This window comes from Tenrec ecaudatus, chromosome 1, assembly GCF_050624435.1.
Source record: "Tenrec ecaudatus isolate mTenEca1 chromosome 1, mTenEca1.hap1, whole genome shotgun sequence".
NCBI classification, from domain to species: Eukaryota; Metazoa; Chordata; class Mammalia; order Afrosoricida; family Tenrecidae; genus Tenrec; species Tenrec ecaudatus.
The window spans coordinates 12,539,680-12,562,990 of record NC_134530.1 but is presented as its reverse complement, the minus strand read 5'-3'; the positions used below and the strand labels follow the sequence as shown (position 1 = coordinate 12,562,990).

Genomic DNA, 23,311 nt, shown 5'->3' with positions numbered 1-23,311 from the left:
CTGGCTGGCCCCTCCCCCTCCCAGACGGGGAACCCCCGCCCGCCCACCGACAATCCCGGAGCTGTTTCCACCGATCCCAGTCGTCCTCCAATCACCAGCTGTTGGGAAGCCTGGGAAGAAGCTCCCTTCGCTCCGGGACTGGAGCGCGGCTCATCCCATCCCCCTGCCCCCGGGGCCCAGGCGCCCTTTAATCCGATCCTCTTAGTCCTCAACGGTAACCAGGCCTCTTATCCTGGGTCGGGACACCTGGAAGTCTGCAGCCGGGTCTTCCCAGCTCCGAGTCATGGAGTCGTTGGAGCCCCGGGAGCAGAAGGGGCCGAGACGCAGGGGAAGGAGCGTCGCGCGGCCGCCGAGGTGGGCGCGGAGGGAAGCCCCCCAACCACCTCGCTGCACTTCCCCGCCGGGCGCGGAGCCGGAGGCCTGGGGCCCTGCCGAGGCATTAGTGACACCCAGCGGCCACGCGTGGGGACGTCGCAGGCGCTAGCCCAAGAGGTGATGCCCGAGGGCGGGAAGAAGGAGGGGGGTGTGTTTTCGCGAAGATGTGTGTGTGTGTGTGTGTGTGTTTCCGAGAAGACTACAGCTGGTCTGGGAGCGGGAAACACAAGCCCTCGACGGTCGCACCTTGTCTCCCTCAGACGTCTTCCCAGCGCGGGGCGAACACCCTTCACGAGGGGTAGGGGCGGGGCGACTTGCCGAGGCCCCGCCTCCCGGAGTGGGCTCGTGCTGACGTCACGGGGCGTGGCTAAGGCGACAACCCCCGTCTACACGCCAGGGACCGCTGCAAACGCTCCCTTGGAAGCAGCGGGAAGTAAAGGGCTTTGCAGCTGGGGTGCCGGCCTGTGTGCCCTCAGGGGCGCCCCGTAGATCCCCCAGGCCCATTGAGGCAGGATCTCGGGCGGCGGGGGGGACGGGACTCTCCCGAGACCGAACACGTGCACAGGAGCCTTTAAGGCGCGCTCGGTCTCCAGCGCCGCCGTCGCGGTTGCTAGGAATGTGACGTCACGCGAGCGCGCGCGCCCGGGCGGAAGCGGAAGGGGCGGGGTTCCAGGGGCCGAGTCTCCGTCGCCGCGGGAGCCGGAGCGGGCTGGGCCGCTGAGGCAAGATGGTGGACTACAGCGTGTGGGACCACATCGAGGTGTCGGACGATGAAGACGAGACGCACCCCAACATCGACACAGCCAGCCTCTTCCGCTGGCGGCACCAGGTAGAGAACGCCCCCGCTCCCCCTCACCCCTCGCCGCTTCTGACGCCAAACAGCCAGGGACCTCACCTTTGGCTTTGGGACTCTCTCAGCGCCTGTGATTCTTTTTTTCTTTTAATCATTTTATTGGGGGGGGCTCATACAACTCATCACAATCCGTCCATTGTGTCAAGCACATCTGTACATTCGTTGCCCTCATCGTTCTCAAAACATTTGCTCTCTACTTAAGCCCCTGGCATCAGCTCTTCATTTTGCCCCTCCCTCCCTGCTCCACCCTCTCTCATGAACCCTTGATAATTTATAAATGGTTATTTTGTCATATCTTTCCCTGTCCGGCGTCTCCCTTCACCCACTTTTCTGTTGTGCGATCCCCCCAGGGAGGAGGTTATATGTAGATGCCTGTAATCGGTTCCCCCATTCCACCCCACCCTCTCTCCACCCTTCCGGTAATGCCAATCTCAGCACTGGTCCTGAAGGGATCATCTGCCCTGGATTCCCTGTGTTTCCAGTTGGTATCTGTACCAGTGTACATCCTCTGGTCCAGCCAGATTTGTAAGGTCGAGTTGGGATCATGATAGTGGGGGGGGGGGAGCATTTATTTAGGAATTTGAGGACAGTTGTATGTTTCATCGTTGCTACACTGCACCCTGCGTGGCTCGGCTCCTCCCCAAGACCCTCCTGTAAGGGGAGGTCCAGTTGTCTACAGATGGGCTTTGGGTCCGCACTCCCCCTCATTCACAATTATATGATTGCATCCGTGATTCCTATTAACATCCAAGGGCCTCTGGACTCAACTCCAGGACCACCAGGACCCAGCGGGTCTTCAGGCGATCTCCAAGAACCCGCTCTTAGCTGCGTGGGACTCGCTGTTGACCCTAAAGACGCGTATTGTAGTTTTCATTACCCGAGATCAGACTTGAAATTCCACCCCCCACCCCCAACCCTGTCTATTATCCTTTATTTACGCTTAAAATTCTGCCTCAGCGTCTGGGCCCTCAATTCAGGCAGGAGATCACAGTTGAGTTCCCACTTACCATCTGGGTTCCTGACTTAGGGTCTACCCTTTGATTCTCTTCTGGGACTCACTTGGAGGCTTCTTGACGGGGACCCTCAGTCAGATTGTCTGTTCCTGGCCTGGGTCTTTGAACCCGCACCAAGGCCCCTTCCCTAACAGTTAGATTCCTGACTCATCAGGACTGTCGAATAACGTTCCTAAATTCGACTGTGCAGAGTACACCTGCCCAGTAGGATTTGCAAGGATTTGACCTTTCTGGAGCAGATCGCCAGGCCTTAGTTTCTAGGCATCTCTGGATGGGTTTGAACTGCCAGTCTTTGCGGTAGCAGCCAGCACCTACCCACTGGCACAACCTCTGACCAGGGTCTGGGAACCTACCTAGTTTCACTCTACACTCCCAGCTTCTACAGCCTCCTTTCCCATTACAAGGGGAACCCCGCCCCCCACAGCTCCCTGCCTTGCCAGAGCCCCAGCCTCTGCTGACTGTTGCAGGCCCCTCCACAACAGGCCACTGGGTCCCCTCCAACCCTGAGTGTGCCCAAATGAAAGGGCTGATTTGTAGGCCTGCCAGGACTTTGTGCTGAGGGACCTCTGGGTGAACTGGAACCCTGCCCCTTTGCTTAGCAGCCGTGTGTTAACTGTTTGCACCATCCAGGGACACACCCACCCCCAACAGAATCCCAAGTTGAGACCTCCATCCTGTGGCCTGCCACCCCTCCCTCTCCTTGCCCAATTGGGCAACTTGCATAAGACTTAATGTTTGTGCCCCAAAACCAGAGTTCCCACACCCAACCTCCCATGCCTGTTGAACCCACTCACCCAGGTGGCAACTTCCAGTCATTGATGTAGAAATTTCTCAGATGGCACACCCCCTTCCTTACGGGATACCACAGCAACTTCATTCCCTAAAATGGCTGTAGTACCTGCTGGGCACGCCCCTGGAATGTGAGAAGAAAGTTCTAGCACTTCTGTTTCCTGCTGTGTGCCTCCTTTTACTAAATAGTTAGATTCTCCGCAAAGCTTGCAAGTATCTCCTCGGGAGTATCTATTTTAGTCACATAAAGAGGTTAATCTTTGCTTGCCTGCAGAGGGGATTTGCCTCCCACACCCCAGGGCAGCAAGTTCATGCTGCTGGGCCCTGGCAGCTACACCCTCCTCCCCCTTGGAGCCTTTTCCTGTCTGGCTGCTGAGCTCCGCCTCCTTCCTTATCTAAATAGCCTTGTGGCTGCAATAGAGGCGGGGCTTCCTTGTCCTCAGCCACAGGCTGGACTGGACTCACCTCCCAGTCTGTCCATTGCTGCCTGCCTGGCTGTCCAGTGACCTGAGGACCCTGCTCACCAGCCCCTCTCCCCCAACAGAAATGATGTAGCCTTGACTTTCTTGATGAGATTTTAGTCAGGAGGAGGTCGTGGGGGGAGGGGGGTGGTTAGATGCCTTCCAGTGAGCTTGGACCCATAGTGACTCTGGACTACAGAGGAAAACACTACCCCGCCCAGAGCCACCTTCACAATTGTCACGTTAGAGTCACTGTGTCCGTCCGCCTTGTGGAGGGCCTTCCTCTTGCCCTGCGCTTCCACTCTATCAGCCATGATGTCCTTCTCCGGGACTGGTCTCTCCTGACAACTTGTCAGAAATACATGAGCAGAGGCTCGCTGTCCTTGCCTCAGCCGAGCATCCTGGCTGTACCTCTGCGGAGACGGATTGGTTTATATATATATTTTTTCTGACAGCCCATAGTACTTTGAGCATTCCTCACCAGCACTATGATTTAAATGCATCAGTTCCTCTCCGGCCTTACTCCGTGTCCAACTTTCTCACACGCACATGATGTGATTGCAAATGCTCTGGCTTGGGTCGGGCCTCTAAGTAACTTCCTGGAACTTCAACACCCTGAACATGTCTGTGCAGCAGAGTTACCAGTGCAGTGCGTCACTGATCGCTTGATGGCTGTTTCCACGAGCATTGATTGTCCATCCAAGTGAAACAGAATCCGTGGCAACGCCCATCTCTTTCCTTTCAATCATGATGTTATCTGCTCGTTCCATTGTGCAGAGTCTGGGTTTGGTTTGGGCGAGATTGACAGTCTGTAAAGAGCTCCGCTCAGGCCCTGGGTGAAGCGCCCTTTTCTGGAGCAGAAAGTGGGCTGTGTCAGAAAGTAGCCTGGTGTCTTTTGACTTGGCATCACTGGCGCAGACAGCCTTGGATTCCCCACCTGGGAATCTGCTTAGTATCCACTCCTTGGCCTTGTGGGGACTATCTGATTTTATGGCTGCAGCTGTTCGGGGCAGCGGCTAGCATACTGCAAGCTCTCTATACAGCTTAGCTGTTGCCCTCACCACTGACAGATAGGCAGTTGGCGTCCATGATGAAAACTAGAAGGGATGAGGGGGAGGATTGCTTGCTGCTTTGGCTCCCTCGGTCTTGGGGATCTTTCTAGTAATCTGTACATCAGTGGGCCTCAGACTCCCCTCTGTATGGCAGAAGGACCGTGGTTCTGCCCTGCAGTCCCTGCTCCGTGCAGCCTGCTCTGGGCTTGGCCCCATGGCCACAGGGAGGGTCAGTGCTGACTGCCAGTGACCTAGAGGAGGACTGTTCCCCAGGGTTTCTTGGGCCACCTCCCTTTCCTCCCTCTCAACCTGTGGGGGGTTTGAACCGTCAGCCTGGTAGTTATCAGCCCCCACTGCCTAACCCACAGCGCCACCAGAGCCCCTTCTGTCTGCCTTGGGGGTCACTATTTCACTCTGGTCACACTGGTGGCCGTCCCAGCAGTGACAGCCTGGGCAGCCAGCGCCTGCTGTGCCTTTAGCCGGTGACAGTACTTCAGGTGGCCGGAGAGCTCCAGGGTGATGCAGCCACAGTGGAGAACAAGACAGGGCTCCTGTCTTGCCCGTGTGGAGGCCTGGGCTGCCTCCACCCATTATCCATCTCAGAACGTGAGCCTTCGGGCCTGCTGTGTCCAGTCTGTTGAGCTTGTCTTAACTTCTCACCCACTGTTGGCCCGGCCCTGTGCTAGAACTTTCTCTGCTGCAGCCTCAGAGAAGATTCAGAGGGAGTCAGCATATCACCGTGGAGGTGGTGATGGCCACAGTGGTGACCCGCGGGTGACAGCTCCTGAAAACTTGTGTTGGACGCAGTTTTGTCTTGTAAGCTTCCTTAGCCCTCGTATTGTGTTTTCTTGAATCACGTTCGGTCAGCAACAAAGAGAAGCCAGACGGGTGGGCCTGGTGGCTGCCACAGTGGGTATGGCGATGATGAGGGTGACACAGGCCTGGACAGGGTTTCGTTCTGGTCGCTATGTGTTGGAACCAGCTCCACAGCACGTAGCAACAGTGACTGCCCCCACGACAATCGTGTGAGGTCTCGCTTCCCAGAGGAGGGAGCCAAGGCAGGAACAGGTTTTGGTGTTCTCCAAATCATATTCCCGAGGGCCCCCCGGTTCCTGAGACCCCGCTCTGGGCTGCTGGTGGAGGCGAGCAAGTGAAACCCACAGACTGGCCAGGGTGCTAGGCCAGCCCCCAGAGAGAACATGTCCCCGGGGACAGAAGAGTGACGATGGCAACTCAGGGGGACATGCTCTGTGTGTCCATCCTGGCTCTGGCCTTGGGGCGTGACTAGTTGCCTTGACACCCCACCCCCACCCCCGCCTCCCACAGCCCTGCGAGGTGGGTGCTGTTGTCTGAGTGTGGGAAATGAGACAGAAGTTTGGAGAGTGACACCTTGCCATTGGTCATGGGATAGGACCCCAGTTCTGGGGCCCCACGGCTACCCCAGCACAGGGGATAGTCGTCTGACGAGACTCAGATAGCCAGCTGAGACCTGCACAACCTCTGGGAGGGGGTTCCAGACTGAAGAAGCAGCATGTGCAAGGCAGAGAGGCCACAAAGCTCTGGGCCTTTGGGGACAAGGGCCAGCAGCACCTGCCTAGTTCCCAGCGTTGGGGAGGAGGGCAGGACCCGCTCCGACTGGGAGCTTGAAGAGGAGGACCCTGACTGGACCCCGACAGGACCCTAACACTCCCAGATGGGGCGCTGCTGCCAGGGGGACCCTTTTCAGAGCTCTCCTGTCAGCCTCAGCGCCTGTGTTGGACAGACAACCATGGGGAGTGGCATCCAGGTCTGCCAACCGGGCCAGACGGGTGGGCTGGTCTGAGCAGACTTATTGGAGGCTGGGCAAGGTGTGAGCGTAAGGAGAGAGGAAGATGAGGGGCCGAGAGTCTGAGGAGCTGGGAGAGGGGCGTGGGCAGGATGCAGGTGGGATCTGAGCTGGGCCCATGAGGGCAGTGCTGGGCTGGAGACAGTAGGGCCTTGGGACCAGACTGCTGTGGTTATCAATTGCCACAAGTTGGCCCTGGCTCACAGTGACTGTCTGTGCACAGAGCCAGCTGCCTCCTGCGTTTCCAGGTGGGGACCTTTGGGGAGGAGCTCACCAGGCCTCTCTCCTCTGGCACCATTCGGTTGGCCCATCTGCTGACCTTTCAGCTCACAATCCAGCAAGCCGACCAGAGCCCACTGCCTTTGGGTATCAGAGACTGTTGGTCTGTGGTGGGGGCAGCCAGCCTCCTCTTTCTCTCGTGGAGCAGCTAGTGGGGTTGAACCGCCAGCCCTGTAGTCAGTAGCCGGTGCTTAACCCAGTCTTGCCAGCAGGGCTTCTTCACGCCAGATTAGAGGAACATCTAGAGGTGAAAAGTGTCAGGACCTGGCCGCAGAGCAGGAGGCGATGCCCTCATTGAAGGGGACCCAAGGCAGGACACACAGCCTTTGAGACAGGACATCCAGCCGCAGGTTGCTTGGAGGGGGTGGGGTTGTGGGCAGGGCACAGACTGTAGTGAGGGCAGCTCCAGGGGCACCAGGAAGGGCCCAGTATCTCATGCTTCATCCTGCAAGGGGCTCCTGTACCCCTGCTGTGTGCCCGGCTGGTCCCGGGCTCTGGAGACACAACAGAGCAAATCGCTGCCCGTGGAGAAGGGTCAGTGGCCTGGAGGTGATGCACAGGCCTCACAGCCTATTGACAGGTGCCCAGCAAGGGTGGTGGCAGTTGAACCAGATCTTGGGTTTTGGAGCAGGGGGAAGAAAGCGGAGGTAACGAGGTGGCTCTGGGTGGTAGCAGCCGTTGGTCTTCTAGGTGGACCATCAGGCCTTTCTTCTGTGGGGCCTCGGGGTAGACTTGACTCTCCAGCCCTCCCAACAAGGGAGTACGCTTGTGTGGACACCTGGGGAGGGCGTGACCCTGGCCAAGTGCTCAAGAAAAGGCAAGGCAAAGGCGAAGCAGCCAGCAAGGCTGGAATGGAGAGCCATGGGACCCCGTTTTTGCCCTGGGTGAGGTAGCAGGCCCGGAGCACTGTCAACAGAGAAGGGACGCATCCTGGCTCCAGGCAGGGGGCAGTGGGTGCAGCCCTGCCTGGGCCCTGGTGACAGGCCACTGACCCTTGCTCCTGCAGGCCCGCCTGGAGCGCATGGAGCAGTTCCAGAAGGAGAAGGAGGAGCTGGAGCGGGGCTGCCGCGAGAGCAAGCGCAAGGTGGCTGCGTGCCAGCGGAAGCTAAAGGAGCTGGAGGGGGCCGGGGGCGAGGCCAACCCCGGGGAGCTGGAGCGGCTGCAGTCGGAGGTGCAGCAGCTGCGCAAGGAGGAGCGGAGCTGGGAGCAGAAGCTGGAGGAGATGCGCAAGAAAGAGAAGAATGTGCCCTGGAACGTGGACACGCTCAGCAAGGACGGTTTCAGCAAGGTGTGCGCGCAGCGGGGGCCGGAGGCAGGCAGGGCTGGGGGCCTGCATGGAGGAAGCACCCCATCGGTCCCTCCTTTGATCTGCCAGAAGGCCCTAGTCCGAGGCCACACCTGCCACGGCCAAGTTCCCGCCTCCTTGATGCTCATGGCACCGCCACCACCTCGGGAGCTGATGGGATGGGCGAGGCGGCCGCGACCCGACCGGCTCTGCTCAGGGCTCGGCGGGGCGGCCAGGCCCCAGCCCACTCGCCCTCTCGCCCCACCACAGAGCATGGTCAACACAAAGCCCGAGCCGGCGGCCGAGGACTCGGAGGAGGCGAGGGAGCAGAAACACAAAACCTTCGTGGAGAAATACGAGCAGCAAATTAAACACTTTGGTAAGTTGCGTGTGCATGCGTGCCCGTGCGGATGGCAATGCCCCGGGTACCGGAGGCTGCCTTCCCTCCCAGGCCCCGCCAGCTCCCAGAGGATACCTCCCTGCAGGTATGCTCCACCGCTGGGACGATAGCCAGAAGTACCTGTCAGACAACGTCCACCTGGTGTGCGAGGAAACGGCCAACTACCTGGTCATCTGGTGCATCGACCTGGAGGTGGAGGAGGTGAGTGGTGCAGCTGGGGCTGGGAACCGCGACCAGAGCTGGCAGCCCTCAGGTGAGCATGGCTATCCTTCCTCCTGCAGAAATGCGCCCTCATGGAGCAGGTGGCCCATCAGACCATCGTGATGCAGTTCATCCTGGAGCTGGCCAAGAGCCTCAAGGTGGACCCCCGTGCCTGCTTCCGGCAGTTCTTCACCAAGATCAAGGTGGGGCTCTGCCCGTGCCCCCACAGGCGGGACTGGGGCAACAGGCAGCACGTGGGCCCAGATAGTCAGGAGGCCACCAGGCCCTTGGAGAGGCCATTAGACTAGGGGTGATCGGGGCTTGAGGGGAAACAGCAGGAGGTCCCTGACAGCCGCCCACCCCCACAGACAGCTGACCGGCAGTACATGGAGGGCTTCAACGACGAGCTGGGGGCCTTCAAGGAGCGTGTGCGCGGCCGTGCCAAGCTGCGCATCGAGAAGGCTGTGAAGGAGTACGAGGAGGAGGAGCGCAAGAAGAGGCTGGGCCCCGGCGGCCTGGACCCCGTGGAGGTCTACGAGTCTCTCCCTGAGGTGCGCGCCTGGGGCTGGCTGCGCTGGCTGGGCTGGGCCCCCCAGTCACCACAGACCTTGACCTGGCCCCTCTGCGTTCCCAGGAGCTGCAGAAATGCTTTGACGTGAAGGACGTGCAGATGCTGCAGGATGCCATCAGCAAGATGGACCCCACTGTGAGTCACCCCCAGCGCATGTGCGCACACATGCACCTCCAGGCTCCCCCCTGTGCCACCTGTCTCCTGTGATTGTCCCTGTCACAACGGCCATTTGTAAACACAGGCCCCAGTGACTCAGAGGGCCTGAGGGAGGGCGGGTGGGATGCAGAGTGGGGGCCAAACACACAGTAGGGAGAGTTGAGTGATAGTCTGCAGAGCCGGCAGTGTCCCTGGGTGGCACAGGGTTTGACGCGCTCGGCTGCTAACCAGGAGTTTGACTCCCGACCCAGGGCTCTCTTTGAGAGAAAGCCGAGCAGTGTGCTGCTGGAAAAATCACAGCCGAGTGCACAGTGGGCCACACACGAAGGCCCTGTCACCCGGGATCACTCCCTGGGAGCCGGACTCACTTGACGAACGACAACTGTTGGTTGCTGTTGTCCTCAAGCCAGCTGGTGGAGGAGGCCTCAGACTAGTTTGACCCTAGTTTTGCTACATGGCTTTCTGGTTCCCCATCTGTAAAACGATCTGGTTGTGGGATCTCTAGAAGCTTCCATGGGGATCTGAGTCTAAACCAGGGCGTGGCAGTTTGCCACACACAGGCCCGCTGCCCATTTCTTGTAAATGAAAGGTTTCTCAGCACATAGCCCCGCAGATCTGCTAGTGTGTCGTCTCCGGCTGTTTCCCCTGCTCGGTCTGGCTCAGGCGAGGAGCTACATTGCAGACACTCCGGGGGGGGGGGGGAGTGTGTGTGTGTGTGTGTGTGTGTGTGTGGTCGGAGGTGGTGGGGAGAGGTCAGCTTCTGTTTTCCCATGAACCCTCTTGTCTGGCTCACAAAGCCTAAAATATTCCCCACCCAGCCATTAAAAGAAAATGACCTCTCTGTTTCCAAAACTCCCCAAACTCGCTGCCATCCCGTCAATTTTGACTTACACCGCCTCTGACTTTTTAAGACTTTTTTTGACTATTTAGGACAGTAGAAAGCCAAGTCTTTTTCCGAAGGAGCAGCTGGTGGGTTTGAACTACGGACCTTTTGGTTAGCAGCCCAACGCATAACCACTGTACCAACAAGGCTCCTTTCAGCCTCAGGTTTAGTACCGAATTCAAAAGCGAATTAAAGTCGTCAGGGTGACAGTGGTGTTCCTCGGCCACACTCGCCGCATCCCAGTGCCCCTTAGCCGCCGGGTCAGGCAGCACAGAGCACAGACCATTCCCACCCTCACAGAAAGGCTTTGGGACACTTGCTCCGAGGGAGCGAGATGAGGCTGCGTGCCCCGGGAGCGACTCTGTGGCAGGCGTTGGGAGGTGAGAGGTCAAGGAGAGGAGCATCTCGGAAGAAGGCTTGGACATGTGAACGTGAGCTATCCGCCCCTCAGCGCTCGGGAGCCAGCACCTGCTGCTCATCAGCCCCCCTCCTCCCCACAGGACGCAAAGTACCACATGCAGCGCTGCATCGACTCGGGCCTCTGGGTTCCCAATTCCAAGTCCAGCGAGGCCAAGGAGCAGGAGGAGGCAGGGGCCACGGAGCCCTTGCTGGAAACTGACCCCAAGCCAGATGACGAGAAGGACGCCAGCGCCTAACCCAACTTAGTCACCACCACCCGCTTGCTTGCAGGCCCCCGCGCTCCCTTTATCAGACAGCAGAAATAGACGCCATCTTGCTAGCTCTCGGCTCCCCCCGACTTTCACTGCTCCCCCAGTCTCAAGCTGAGTGGGGAGGGTGGGGGCCCATCCTCCTTCCATCCTGCACTACCCACCCCAACCCCGAGCGTTCATCCAAGTCTGCTTTGAGTTGAGGGGCATCACTGCCTGCAGCTCCCCTCTCTTCCTCCCCTCCCCCATCAGCATTATGCCAAAGGCCTTGGGGTACAGAGAGGGATTCGGGTGGCAGGCCTGTGGGGAGCGACCCTAGTGAGGGGCCTGCTTCAGTCACCAGGAGCGCCTCCTCACTGTGGGCCCACTGTTGAGATCTTCCAATAAAGGATTTCAGATGCTGTGGGGGCTGTCGGCAGCTTTGTGGGGAGTGGCCTCTGGAGATGGCAGGTGGGGTGGGGGGTGTGATATGGAGGAGGTGCTGCCTACTCCTCAGCCATGGGCACCACCATCCCTCCAGGAACAGCGACCTCCACTTGGGGGGCTTAAGGAGACACTGCTTCCCAGACACCTTGAGCATGATCACGCCATGTCACCACGACTCAGCAACCAGAGGGTGCCAGTCATTGAGCCGCAGGGCCTGCCCACATTCCAATCCACTTGTTCCACAAGGACTTGGCATGCTGTCAGTGTGGCCCTGAGCCAGTGACTTCACCTCGGAGTCATCTGTGCCGAGTGACATCAGGGCCTGCCATGATGAGGGCCACGCACGCCGTGTTCCCCAGCAGGACCTTCCCTCCTGGGACTCCAGGGGGTGAAGCAATGGAGTCTTTCAGCCACAAGGCTAAAGATAAAGGGGTGCATGTGTGTCGCTGATGTCCTGTCTCCTACCAGGACAGCCCCCTCTGCAGCAATCCCTGACTCGCCTGATTCGTCATCCGCGGTGCCCAGCGGATCGCAGGCCCTCTGAAAGTAAGCCTGCCACCAGGGCACAAACCAGCCCTGCAGGACATCGTGCTCAGTAATGCGGAGGGGTGGTGAGAAAGAGGGACACTCAATGAGATGGATTGACACTGGGGTCGAGCCAACAGCTGTGCGGATGGCGCAGGGTGGGGTGGGCGTCTCTTCTGTTGTACAACTCAATGGAATATCAAGCAGCCACAGCCCTGTCTCTTAGGGGTCCTGGCACCACAGCCTCACAGTAAAGCTGTTCCAGAGGATTAAATAGCCACACTGGCCGCTGTCTAATCCTGCTGCCCTCTCGTTACAAAGTGGGCCATTGCACAGGGTTTCAGGAATAAATCACCGTGTCTTCCTTCTAAGGTGCTTTTCGGTGGACTTGAACCACCAACCTTTGGGATCGTAAATGGTAGTGTGCTGAGCCCTGGTAGTGTAGGTGTTTTACACTTTGGGTCGGAACTACCAGTCACTGTGGGATAAATACAAGACTACTCCCCTACAGTTACCTTCTTGGAAACTGCCCACGGGGGCAAGTCGCTGTTGGTACCTTGAACCCGGGTCCCAGGACACTCGCGTTGTTCACCACCAGATGGCGGTGGTGAGCCGCACAAACCGAATCCCTCCGCACCTAACAGCCCGTTGCCACGGTATCAAGACGGTCCCCCAGCCACCCCTGCCGGCGGGGATGGGGATCCATTCTCACTCCTAAGGGAGCCTTTGCACAACTGCCCCTTTGGGGTTCCAAGCCTCTCTCCATCGGCGTGTCTGGTGGGGTGGAATGGCTGACCTTGAGGAGCAGCCCAATGCTTAACCCACTGTGTCACCAGGGCGCCTAGAGCGGTGCTAGGGTTTTAAAAACTGGCGCCAGGACAGCAACCAGAGGGAGTGGGGATGTCCAGAGACGATCGCCAACTTGTTCCAAACGCAATCGCTGCCAGGGAGTCAATTCTGCCTCGTGAGAGCCTATAGGACCAGGTAGAACCACCTCTGGGTTTCCAAGGGGAACACTTGACAAGCGTGGACCACCTCATCTTTCTCCCAAGAAGGAACAGCTGGGGGTTTCAAACTGCTGGCCTTGGGTTTAACAACCCAACCGCTAGGCCACCTGGGGTCCCTAGACGGCCACCAGTTCCCAAAATGGGCAATACCGCACCCTGGGGGACAATGCAGCAGTCTGCCAAGCACACCTACACCTCACCCTGGATCATGGGCTACAGTGTAAAGTCTGATTGTCAGGGACGGCGTTCGATCATTCTCTTCCCTGAAAAGTAGGTGATAGGCCAAATGAGTTTGGCAACTATGAGGGGGTACCCTCCAAAAAAGGGGGGAAAGCTGCACTGGGAGGAGCTTTCTTAGTACTCTAGGTGAGCATCCAGCCACTCACTGGGTTAGTGCACCCAGTGGCATCACCTGGGAAGGTTCTCTCTGATCACAGTGAATTTTTTCATGAAAACAATTTCACTCGAACCTCATTTTTTAGCAGAATTGAGATAACGGCATGCAGCTGTGAAATTTTGTTTCCTGCTCAGGAAAGATGCTTCCGAAACTGTTGTGATGTTGAACACAGCTTTACCAGGACAGCGCGATAGGAAATACCCCAGTTTGCAAGTGGTTTTCTCATTTCAAAAGAGGTGAAATGTCGGTCGATTGATGACAAACCTCGTTTCTCGATGTCCGGTCAACTTCCTGAATGAACAAAAATGTCACCTGGTCGTGCATTTGGAGTTTGTTATAGCAGGTCAGACTGTTAATCAAGTTTTCTACTTAGAGATTCTGAAAAGATTGCACAACGGTGTGTGACAAAAAAGGCCCGATCTGTGACAGACGGGGACTGGTTTTACCACCACAGCAATGCACCTGCTCGTGCACCAGTTTTGGGCAAAAAACAGGATGCCTCTCTTGCCCCACGCAATTTATTTGCCTGACCTCGCTCCTTGTGACTTCTTTTTGTTTCCGAAAATGGAGAGGGACTTGAAAGGACAGCGATTTAAAGACCGTAGAAGAGGTGAAGAAGAAAAAAATGAGGGAAATGCTGTCAGTCGTCATCCAAACAGATGAGTTTGAAAAAAAATGTTTCCACGAATGGAATCGCAGATTTGACACATGTATTTAGTGTAATGTCTTTGAAGGCAATCAGGTTGTTTTGTAAAAAAAAAATTTTTTTAAATAAATAGCTTTGAGAAAAATTCCATTTTGGGGGGGAACCCCTCGTATATGAGCCATTTCTTGATACAAATCTCTTCAGACACTTCCCCCCACAATATAAGTATCACTGGTTTCATGTCTCTAGAGAACCCAGCCTAACACAGATGGGAATTCTAGGTGTAATTGTTTGGAGAACTGCCAAACTTTTCCCCAAGAGGCCATAGGTCTGGGGAATGTTTACATTTATCCAGACACCATTTGGGATGCCTGAAGCATTCCCTAGTGAAGCCAGTCCAGAAATCAGACCTCTGTGCAGTAGAAAGGAATAATTGCTTAGAAATTCCATAAAATGAAAGCCACAAGAGCGTTCACTCTGGGCCAGGCTCCTGACGAGGCCCCTGCCAAGTGTTCCCAGCATACCCCTGAGACAAGCATGTTCCACGGTCCGGAGGAGGAAGGCCGAGCCAGATGCATTGAAAGGACTTCTGAGGATCACACAGTGGCCTGAGCTGGGACTTGAACCCAGACCACCTGGCACCAGCCTACTCCCCTCTGTTTCCATTACAGACCAGGAGGATGTCCCATCTGCAACTCCTGAGGTGAGGTCTCCAAACTGTAAGTGCACACCCTCACTGAGGGAGCAGATCCACCGAGAAGCTTCCCTGGGAGAAATGCCCTAGGCACCAAGCTCAGGGCTGTTTGGGGATGAGGGGGGTGGGGGTAGGGGCTGACCAGTCCCTGAACTTGCCCATTCAAAAAGAAAACAAAAGTCTCTTGCTCTGAATGCACCAAGTCTTGGCCTTTCCAGTAGTCCCGTGGGTGGTGGAAAAGGTTTGAGGAAGCCCCACCCTCTTGTACTTTGCAAGTCTCCCTGAGTCCAGGGGAACCCCCACCCCACTCCCACATACACACACCAATGCCAGCTTCCTCTGGAAAACACACAGGCAGAGCAACCCCCGGCTCGCCCAGAACAGTTGGTCTTCACACCCAAAGTCTCATGTCATCAGATATCCCTTGCTCCTGCACAAGTCAGGACAGTGGCTCACTCTGCACTAGGCCCGGAGCCTCCTGGCTGGGCCTCCAAGGAGTCTGGGGAAGGAGACCCTGGCCCTGGGGACCACACTGGAGCCTTCTCAGCAGACAGCCTCTCCTTGGCCTTTGCGTCTTCCTCGTCACAAGGGGTGCTAGCCCTCTTCAGAAGGATCCAGAAGGTTATGGGCGTGGTCTGCACCCAGCAGTTGGCCCAGATACAGTGCTATTGTTCCTTTATTATTATAACTGAGATGATTGCCACTATTGTCCCTAATCACCCCAGCTGATATTTCCTGTGGCTTCCTGGGATGGCAGCCACCAGGCCTCTGTGTTGGCCTGCACTCCCAACGGAAGTTCCCCACCTCTTTCCCAGTCTGGCTATTGAGGAATCTGGCACCCTTGGCTTCCTCCTTCTGTACCCCGGCACCAAGAGGATGCTTTGGCCGGAAGGCTCTGGCCAGCCCCTCTGCAGCAAGCAGGGGGACAGCCTGAGACCCCACTCCTTACAGCCTGACCCATAGAACTCCCCCGTCATTCCCCCTCTCCTGGAGGAGCCCTGGTAGGGTTGGAGGGTCGATGGTGGGCTAATAACTGAAAGGTCAGCTATTCAAACCCACCAGCTGCTCCTTAGGAGAAAAGACGAGGCTGTCTGCTCCTGTAAAAATCGACATCCTTGGAAATCCCATGGGGTAGGTTTATTCTGTCCTATAGAGTTGTCAGGGAGCTAGAGGGAGAAACCAGGGGGTGTCCCTCTCCATGCCAAGGCCTCCCCGCCCCCTTACAGGAAGTAGGGAGCCAGTCAAGGCTAGAGGGCGCGCACAAATTCAGGCCTTTGAGACAGGAGGCCAGTACACTTGGGAGGACCCCAGTCTAGGCCAAGTGAGCTTAATTCAGCCCATGGGGTCAACCAGGACCTCGACCACGCCCCCCAGCGGAGGGCCCTGAAAAGTCGGAGCCAGGAGCCCACTGTGCTCTTTCGTGTTGAGGTTTCTCTGCATGTGGGCCTGAGGAGCCTGAGAGTGCTTGTGTCAAACCTGAAACTACTTCTGGCCTTGCTAAGAACGCACTTGGATCACAAGCCAGGCTTCGGCATGAATTCCTCCAAGAACCGAGGTATTTTGTACCCTAGAATCTAACAGAGTCATCTATAGTCAAGTCTGACACCGTGACTCCACGGCAGTGTGTGTGCCATGCCAGAGGAAGGAGCCCTGCTGGTACTGCAGGTTAAGTGATGGGCTGCTAACTGCAAGGTCAGCGGTTCAAACCCACTGGCCGCTGTGTGGGCGAAGGATGAGGCTGTCTGCTCCTGGCAAGAGTGACAGACTCAGAAACTCAAAGGGGCGTCCTACTTGTCCTTTGAGTCACAGTCAAGTGTGATAGGTGTGACAACCCCAGGGAACCTGGTGGCAGAGACTCAAAGCTGCTTCCGCTGTGAGGTCACAAAACTCAAGCGGGGGTCGTGAGAAGTTTGGCAAGCCAACAAAAAACGAACTCGAAATCAAGCGCAGAATGAACCCGAGGGGGTTCTGGCAATACTGGTCCATGTGGCACATGTCTTGGACGTCAAAGGGCTCCTGAGTGGGCAAAGTCTAAGCGCCCTGAATTCTAAAGTAAGGCAGGCGTGGCCCCCGGGCGCCACTGAGCCGTGTCTAGTCCCCTAGCAGCCTCCAGTCCCAGCTGGGGGAGGTCATTCCACGCGTTTGTTCACAGGAAGACGCGCAGACTTTCCTAGGGGAACGCTGGGACAAAGCAGACCGTGTGACCTTGCTGCCCTGCGTGTAGGAAGAGAAGAAACTGGAAAGACGGAAAACAAGATTTGGAGGACACTGTGTAGACCTGAGAGAACCCCCCCAAAAAAATGACCCGGAGCCTCAATAAATGGGGGAATTGGGATGCTATGTACAAGGACCGCCAAGAGAACAAACATCTGTCTTGGAAGAAGGATGGCCAGCATGCTCCTTAGATGCCACAATGGCAAGACGTCCTCTCATGTCCTCTGGACGTGTCGTCAGGAGAGACCCGTCCCTGCAGAAGGGCATCAGGCTTGGTGAAGCGGGGTGGGGGGTGAGGGGCAGAGAGAAGGAGGAAGGCCCGGGACAAGCCGGACGGACACCTGGCTGCACCAGTGACTCAGACATAAGAACCCTCGTGAGGAGGACGCTGGGGCCCGTTGTGCACAGGGTCACGATGAGCCGGAACCGCCTTCCTGCCACCTAAGCAGCAGCGTCTGGGACAGCCAGTGTCCTCTCCCTCCTGGGCCGGACATTCCAGGACGGAGGGCAGGCCCCCCAGTGCCACTGAAGCGAGCTTCTAGTGGAATGTCAGTGGGTGATGCGAGGTTTGCAGGAAAATGTGAGGACGGGGTGAGAGGGCTGTGCTGATTCAAGAAGCAGAGCTTCTCTTCCAGGAAGTGGGGAGGATACAGTTCTCAGCAAGGGTTGTTTGTCTCAGGCCCGGCTCATCACGGTTGCTCTGGTCCACCTCCTGGCCGCAGATTTCCCCTCATCCTGCATCTGCCTTGTAGCCACCTCCTGGACGCTGGATGAAAGATCATCTGAAGGAGTCGTGACTGGGATGTTGCCGTGGGCCGGTTTGTTCCGAGAAAGGGGATGTGTCAGATCCAAGGAATGTTCTAGAGTCACTTGCATCGTTGTGGGTGAATCGCAAGAATGTCGAGGGACCAGAAAAACAAAAAGTCTCATTGAGTAAATAAAGCTGAGCGACAGAAGGAAATGCTTGTCTAAAGTCTAAAAGCAGACCAAAGCAGCAGGTGAGAAGCTGAGAGTCTCAATAAAATGAAGGAGAAATCTGGGGAAGACTATTCCAGGGGAGGGCCACGGGTAGATTCCCACCTGGGTGGAAGTTTGGCCCATGCAGCTCGTAAGCAGCCACCTTGTGGGAGGCTGTCAGCGGAAGCTGATGTCTGGCTGGGGGGCTGAACGGGTCTCAGGGCAGGTCTTCCAAATTCAGAGCCTAGGAAGAGAGGCCTGGCAATCCACTTGTGAATATCAGCCAACCAAGAGTCTATGGACTAGGCGAATGGGACCTGACTCAGGTATTTGCAGACTCACTCTGGTTGGTTCAAGGTGGACAAACGGTGAGAAATGAGAGCAGGAGTCAGGGGACAGGCCAGAGACCCCTGCACTGGTCCAGGTCCACAAGGAGGGGACTGGACCAGTGGGTTGTGAGCAGCAAGCTGATGTTGAACCCCACAGGACTGACTGCTGAGCCAGAGGTGGGTGGGTGAGAAAGTGGGGAATCAGGAGCCCCCTGACAGAGGTCAAGGATATGTCCATCTTCTGTCTGGATCCCTTCTGGAAAGGAGTAAGCAAACACAAGGACATGTAGAGGGACACACTCAAAAAAAACAAACAAAAAAGAAATACACTGTTTGTGTCCCTCTCCTTTATTCTAAACAAAGGCCTGGAGACACTGGAGATGTCTCCACGTCCGTGGTCGGTGTAGACCAGTGGTTCTCAACCTTCCTCATGCCACAACCCTTTCATACAGTTCCTCATGTGGTGGTGACTCACACCCCCAGAACCATGAAATTATTTTCATTGTTACTTCATCACTATCATTTTGCTACTGTTAGGAATTGGGCGACCCCAAAGGGGTTGCGACCCACAGCTGCGTTTTCCTCCATTGTCCAGAGGAGTCCTTTTAACAACAGACTCCTGGTGTTCCCAATGCTCACCCCTGGCTGGGGACAGACTCCAAAACCAAGCTCACTGCCCTGGAGTCGATGCCAACTCACAGTGAGTCAGGGGGGCAGGGCAGAATTTCCCCAGGCTGGTTTCCGAGATTATATCTCTTTACAGGAGTAGAAAGCCCTATCCTTTTCCCACAGAGTGGCTGGTGGTTTCAAACCGCTGGCCTTATGACTGGCAGACCAAAGACATAGCCAGTACAGCAGCAGGGCTCCTGGAGGGCAGACTGGAAGAGCCGGCCTCTTCACAAAGACCCCGCCCTTCCTGGAAGGACCAGCTCCAGCTCTGGGCCACAAAAGTGACCACTCTGACTCCAGGAACAGCCTGACCTAGCTCTGCCCTGGGAACTCTAGGGCGTATTTGACTTACACATTGGGCTACCACCTTCAAGGTCAGTCCTTAGAACCCATCAGCTGCTCGGTGGTAGAAAGAGGCTTTACTGCTCCTGTGAAGATGTAGTCTCAGAAACCCACAAGGGGCGGTTCGATTCAGTTAATCAGAATTGACTGGATGGCGGTGAGTCTTGTTTTGTTTTTGAGCTCCACACCCCCCAATGTCCTGGGACTCGGTTTCTTCGTGGGCCTCTGTGAAATGGGGTTCAGGAGAGTCCCCAGTCAGAGGGGGGCCAGGATCAAGAGAGAAGTGGGGAAAGAACTCAGCACATAGAGCTCAGTAAATCTCGGAATCTGACGGGACAGACAAGCAGCTGACAAACTTGATCCACACACTGAGCAAATAATCAAGAAGCTGGCCTGATGAAGGAGAATGGCTGGAAGGCTCATTCATCGCCTGGCAACTGCAGGTGACACAGCCGTGCCCGCTGAGAGTCAAGAGGACTTGTTACTGAGGAAGATCAAGAACTGTAGCCTTTGGGATGGATTACACGTCACCATAAAGGGAGCAAAAATCCCCTGTGTGAGTCCAGGTGGACTAGAGAAACAAAGTCATAGACACGCATATGGGTATCAGAAAGAGCTTTACATTAAGAGTCATTGTATATTTAGAAAACATTCCAGCCCAGTCCAGATCAAGTCCATGAATCTGATACTAGCCCATATGTCCAATACCAGTGTGCAATTCCTCTTCAGACTCACGCAACCCATGCAATGACGCTGAGTACAGGAAGATCACAGGTCAGTGGGTGGAAAGTCTTGTGGATCCAGTGACGGTGGAAGCATCTTAGCGCTGGCGTGGGTCTCCACGTGGCTCCTTCAGTTCCAGGGCTCTGGCTCCATCAGTGTAGCTCCATGTGGCTTGTCAACAGGCATATGGAGCTGAGAGAATGTGTTACGCCTCTAAATGAGGTCATCAACCCGTGACCTGATTGACAGACTAAGCTCCACCCCTTCATTCTTCATAGTCTCAAATTGACACCAGATTATGTAACTACCACATCCTACTGGGCCAATAAGCCACAACATGATAAACTGAGAAAAGATGGAAGTTGTCAAGGATTTCAGCTTAGTTGGGCCACAATCGACAGCCATGGGAGGAGAAGTCAAGCAACCACATTAAAAGCTTTAGACCCATATCCCTTTTAAAAAAAATCATTTTATTGGAGGCTCATACAACTCTTATCACAATCCATCCATCCATCCATTGTGTTAAGTGCTTCTCAAAACATCATTCTCAAAACATCATTCTCAAAACATTTTTTTCATCATTCTCAAAACATTTTTTTCTACTTGAACCCTTGGTATCATCATCATTCTCAAAACATTTTTTTCTACTTGAACCCTTGGTATCAGCTCCTTATTTTTCCCCTCCCTTCTTTTCTCCCACCCCCTCAATATCTCTTTTTCTATGACTCCCTGTTTGGTCTGTTTGACTCTGTTACCCTTCTCTCTATCATCAACTTCTTTCAGCTTGCACATTCTGGTCACAAACACAACGTCCCTATTGTAAAGGCTCCTCGATAGGACACTCGGGTCTGAAAGCATTCACAGTCCATACACCGGTGTCTTCCAACTGACCATGGATCCAAAAATCTCCAGAAAGGAGCACATTAGATGGACCCACTGTCCTCCCCGGACCAACTTTCAAATCAAGGGCCACATCTAGAGAACACAACGCCATAGCTAGATCTCTGTCTACGGACAAAGGTAGGTGAGGGGATAGAAAGGGGTAAGAAGAAGTCAGAATCCTGGAAGTCTAAGAGACCAAAGACCCAGATGCCCCCAATGTAGGGAGCCCTGAAGTATTTTGGTCAAGAGACCCCGAACTGTTCCTTGTCGACACAGACACGAAAACCCCTTCCTATTTTTTCTTACACCCAAATTTCTTTCAGTTGACTAACAGGGCAGGACAAGGACCAGAAAACTGAACAGATCTGTTGCCAAAGGACCACTTTAGAGTGTTAGCCAAGAAAGCTAAGATGCGATGTCACTTGGAAGGCGAAGGCGTGTTTGACTCAAGCCGTTGTATTATTCTATGTATTCATTTTTAATCTTTTTTGTTGTTGCTGTGAATTGGCTGAAGACTTACGAAGCAAATCCGCTTTCCATGCAACGATTCAAACACATTCAGGCTCACGGCATTTGTTACAGTTCTCACAAGGTGGTCCCACCTGCCCCACGGCCCCCTGTGTTTCTTACTTCCGCCCCTCCGGCTCGCCCAGAGTTAGTCCTTGGGGAAATGCTGCCTTCTGGATCTCAAAGGGTTGATTATTCTAAGGACACGGTGTATCTCCCTAGGGTTCACGTTTCCCTTGTAGGCCGATTATTTGCCAAGTCATGGTATTTTCTTTCTTTCTTTAAAATCATTTTATTGGGGGCTCTTATAGCTCTTATCACAATCCATACATACATCCATTGTGTCAGGCACACTTGTACATATGTTGTCATCATCATTTTCAAAACATTTTCTATTTGAGCCCTTGGTATCAGCGCATCCCTCCCCCACCATCCCTCCCTCATGAACCCTTGATTTATAATATTTTTTCATGTCTTACACCGACCCATGTCTCCCTTCACCCACTTTTCTGTTGTCTGTCCCCTCGGAGGGGATTATATGCCAATCATTGCGATGGGTGCCCCCTCCCTCTCTTCTCCGTCCCCTCCTGGTGTCACTACTCTTATTGTTGGCCCTGAGGGGTTCATCTGTCCTGGATTCCCTGTGTTTGAGCTCTTATCTGTAACAGTGTACATGCTCTGATCCAGTAAGATTTGTAAGGTAGAATTGGAGTCATGATAGTGGGGGAAAGGAGCATTAAAGAACTAGAGGACAGTTGTATGTTTTTTTGGTGCTATACTGCCCCCTGACTGGCTTCTCTTCCTTGTGACCCTTCTATAAGGGGATGTCCAATTGTCTACAGATGGGCTTTGAGTCTCCACTCCACACTCCCCCTCATTCGCATCGATATGATTTTTTGCTTTGGGTCTTTGATGCCTCATAAGTCAAGGTATTTTCAATAATCTCATCTGCATGCAAAAGCAGGAAGTTGGCAAAGATTAAACATACCATGGATTTCCAGAAGAAAGAACACATTTGTCTTGCAAGAAATACAGCCCAAACACACTTTGTTATTTGTTGTTAGGTGCCTGTAAGTTGGGAGAAAGATGGGGCTTTCTACTCCCGAAAACAATTACAGTCTCAGAAACTCAGCGGGCAATCCTCCCCTTTTCTATAGGGTTGTTACGAATAAGCATTGACTTGCTGGAAGTGCAATTAATTTTCTTTTTTGGCCTTTAAATTGGCCCTGATTTGTTGCAACCCTGAGTACGAGAGAATGAAACATTGCCCAACTGCACGCCATCTTCACCATCTTCGCCACGTGTGAACCCATTGTTGCAGCCACTGTGCCAACCCATCTCACGATAGGTCTGCCTCTGGTTCAGTGATTTTCTACATCACCAACCATGACATCCTTCTCCTGATAACCATCCTCACTTCAGAGGATCGTGCTGGCTGCACCGCCTCCCGGACAGGTTTACTTGTTCTTCTGGCCATGTGGGCTGTCTGCAACAGTCTTTGTCAACAGCGTGATTAAAATGCATCGATTCTGCTCCAGTTTTCCTGATTCTTTGCCCAGCTCTCCCATGTATCTGAAGCGATTGAAAATGCTGAGGTTCTCATGGGGAGCTGATATCAGGGGCTAAGTGGGAAGCGAAGGCTTTGAAAATGAAGATGGCGGCATATGTGCAAAAGTGGTTGACACAGTGAAGGAATGTATGGATTGTGATAAGAGATGTAAGAGCCCTCAATGAAAGTATTTAATAATAATAATTTAAAAATTCACAACATATGGCATTCAGGTCAGATAAACCCCTCAGGAATAGAAACGGGAGTAGAGATATGAGGAGGGTAGGGGAAAGGTGAGAGAAGGGGGGAAGAAACCACAGGGGGAGAGAGCAGTCGGTGTAAAAGATGAAAATAACAATTTATCATTTATCAAGGGGTCATGGTGGGTGGGGGAGAGGAGCTGATAGGAAGGGCTCAAATAGAAAGTAAATGTTTTGAAAATAATGATGGCAACATATGTACAAATATGCTTAATACAATTGATGTATGGATGGTTATGAGCTGTAAGAGCCCCCAGTAAAATGATCTAAAAAAGAAAAAAATGCCGGGGCTCTCACCAGGTACCCCTAGTGTTCCAAGTGACATCTTCGCGCTTTAGCCTGTTAAAGAGACGATTTGCAGTCCATTTGCCCA

The 23,311-nt window shown here is 54.6% G+C and overlaps 1 protein-coding gene across 1 annotated transcript; it reads left to right on the top strand.

The window, feature by feature from the left end:
• The first annotated feature begins 1,036 nt into the window (after positions 1–1,036).
• Positions 1,037–11,213, top strand: CDC37 (cell division cycle 37, HSP90 cochaperone). Its single transcript, XM_075546888.1, has 8 exons — positions 1,037–1,204; positions 7,654–7,935; positions 8,203–8,311; positions 8,418–8,533; positions 8,614–8,736; positions 8,902–9,084; positions 9,168–9,239; positions 10,644–11,213. Exons 1-8 carry the CDS (start codon positions 1,103–1,105, stop codon positions 10,797–10,799), a joined length of 1,143 nt encoding a protein of 380 aa, XP_075403003.1. The 5' UTR covers positions 1,037–1,102; the 3' UTR covers positions 10,800–11,213.
• The last annotated feature ends 12,098 nt before the right edge of the window (positions 11,214–23,311 follow it).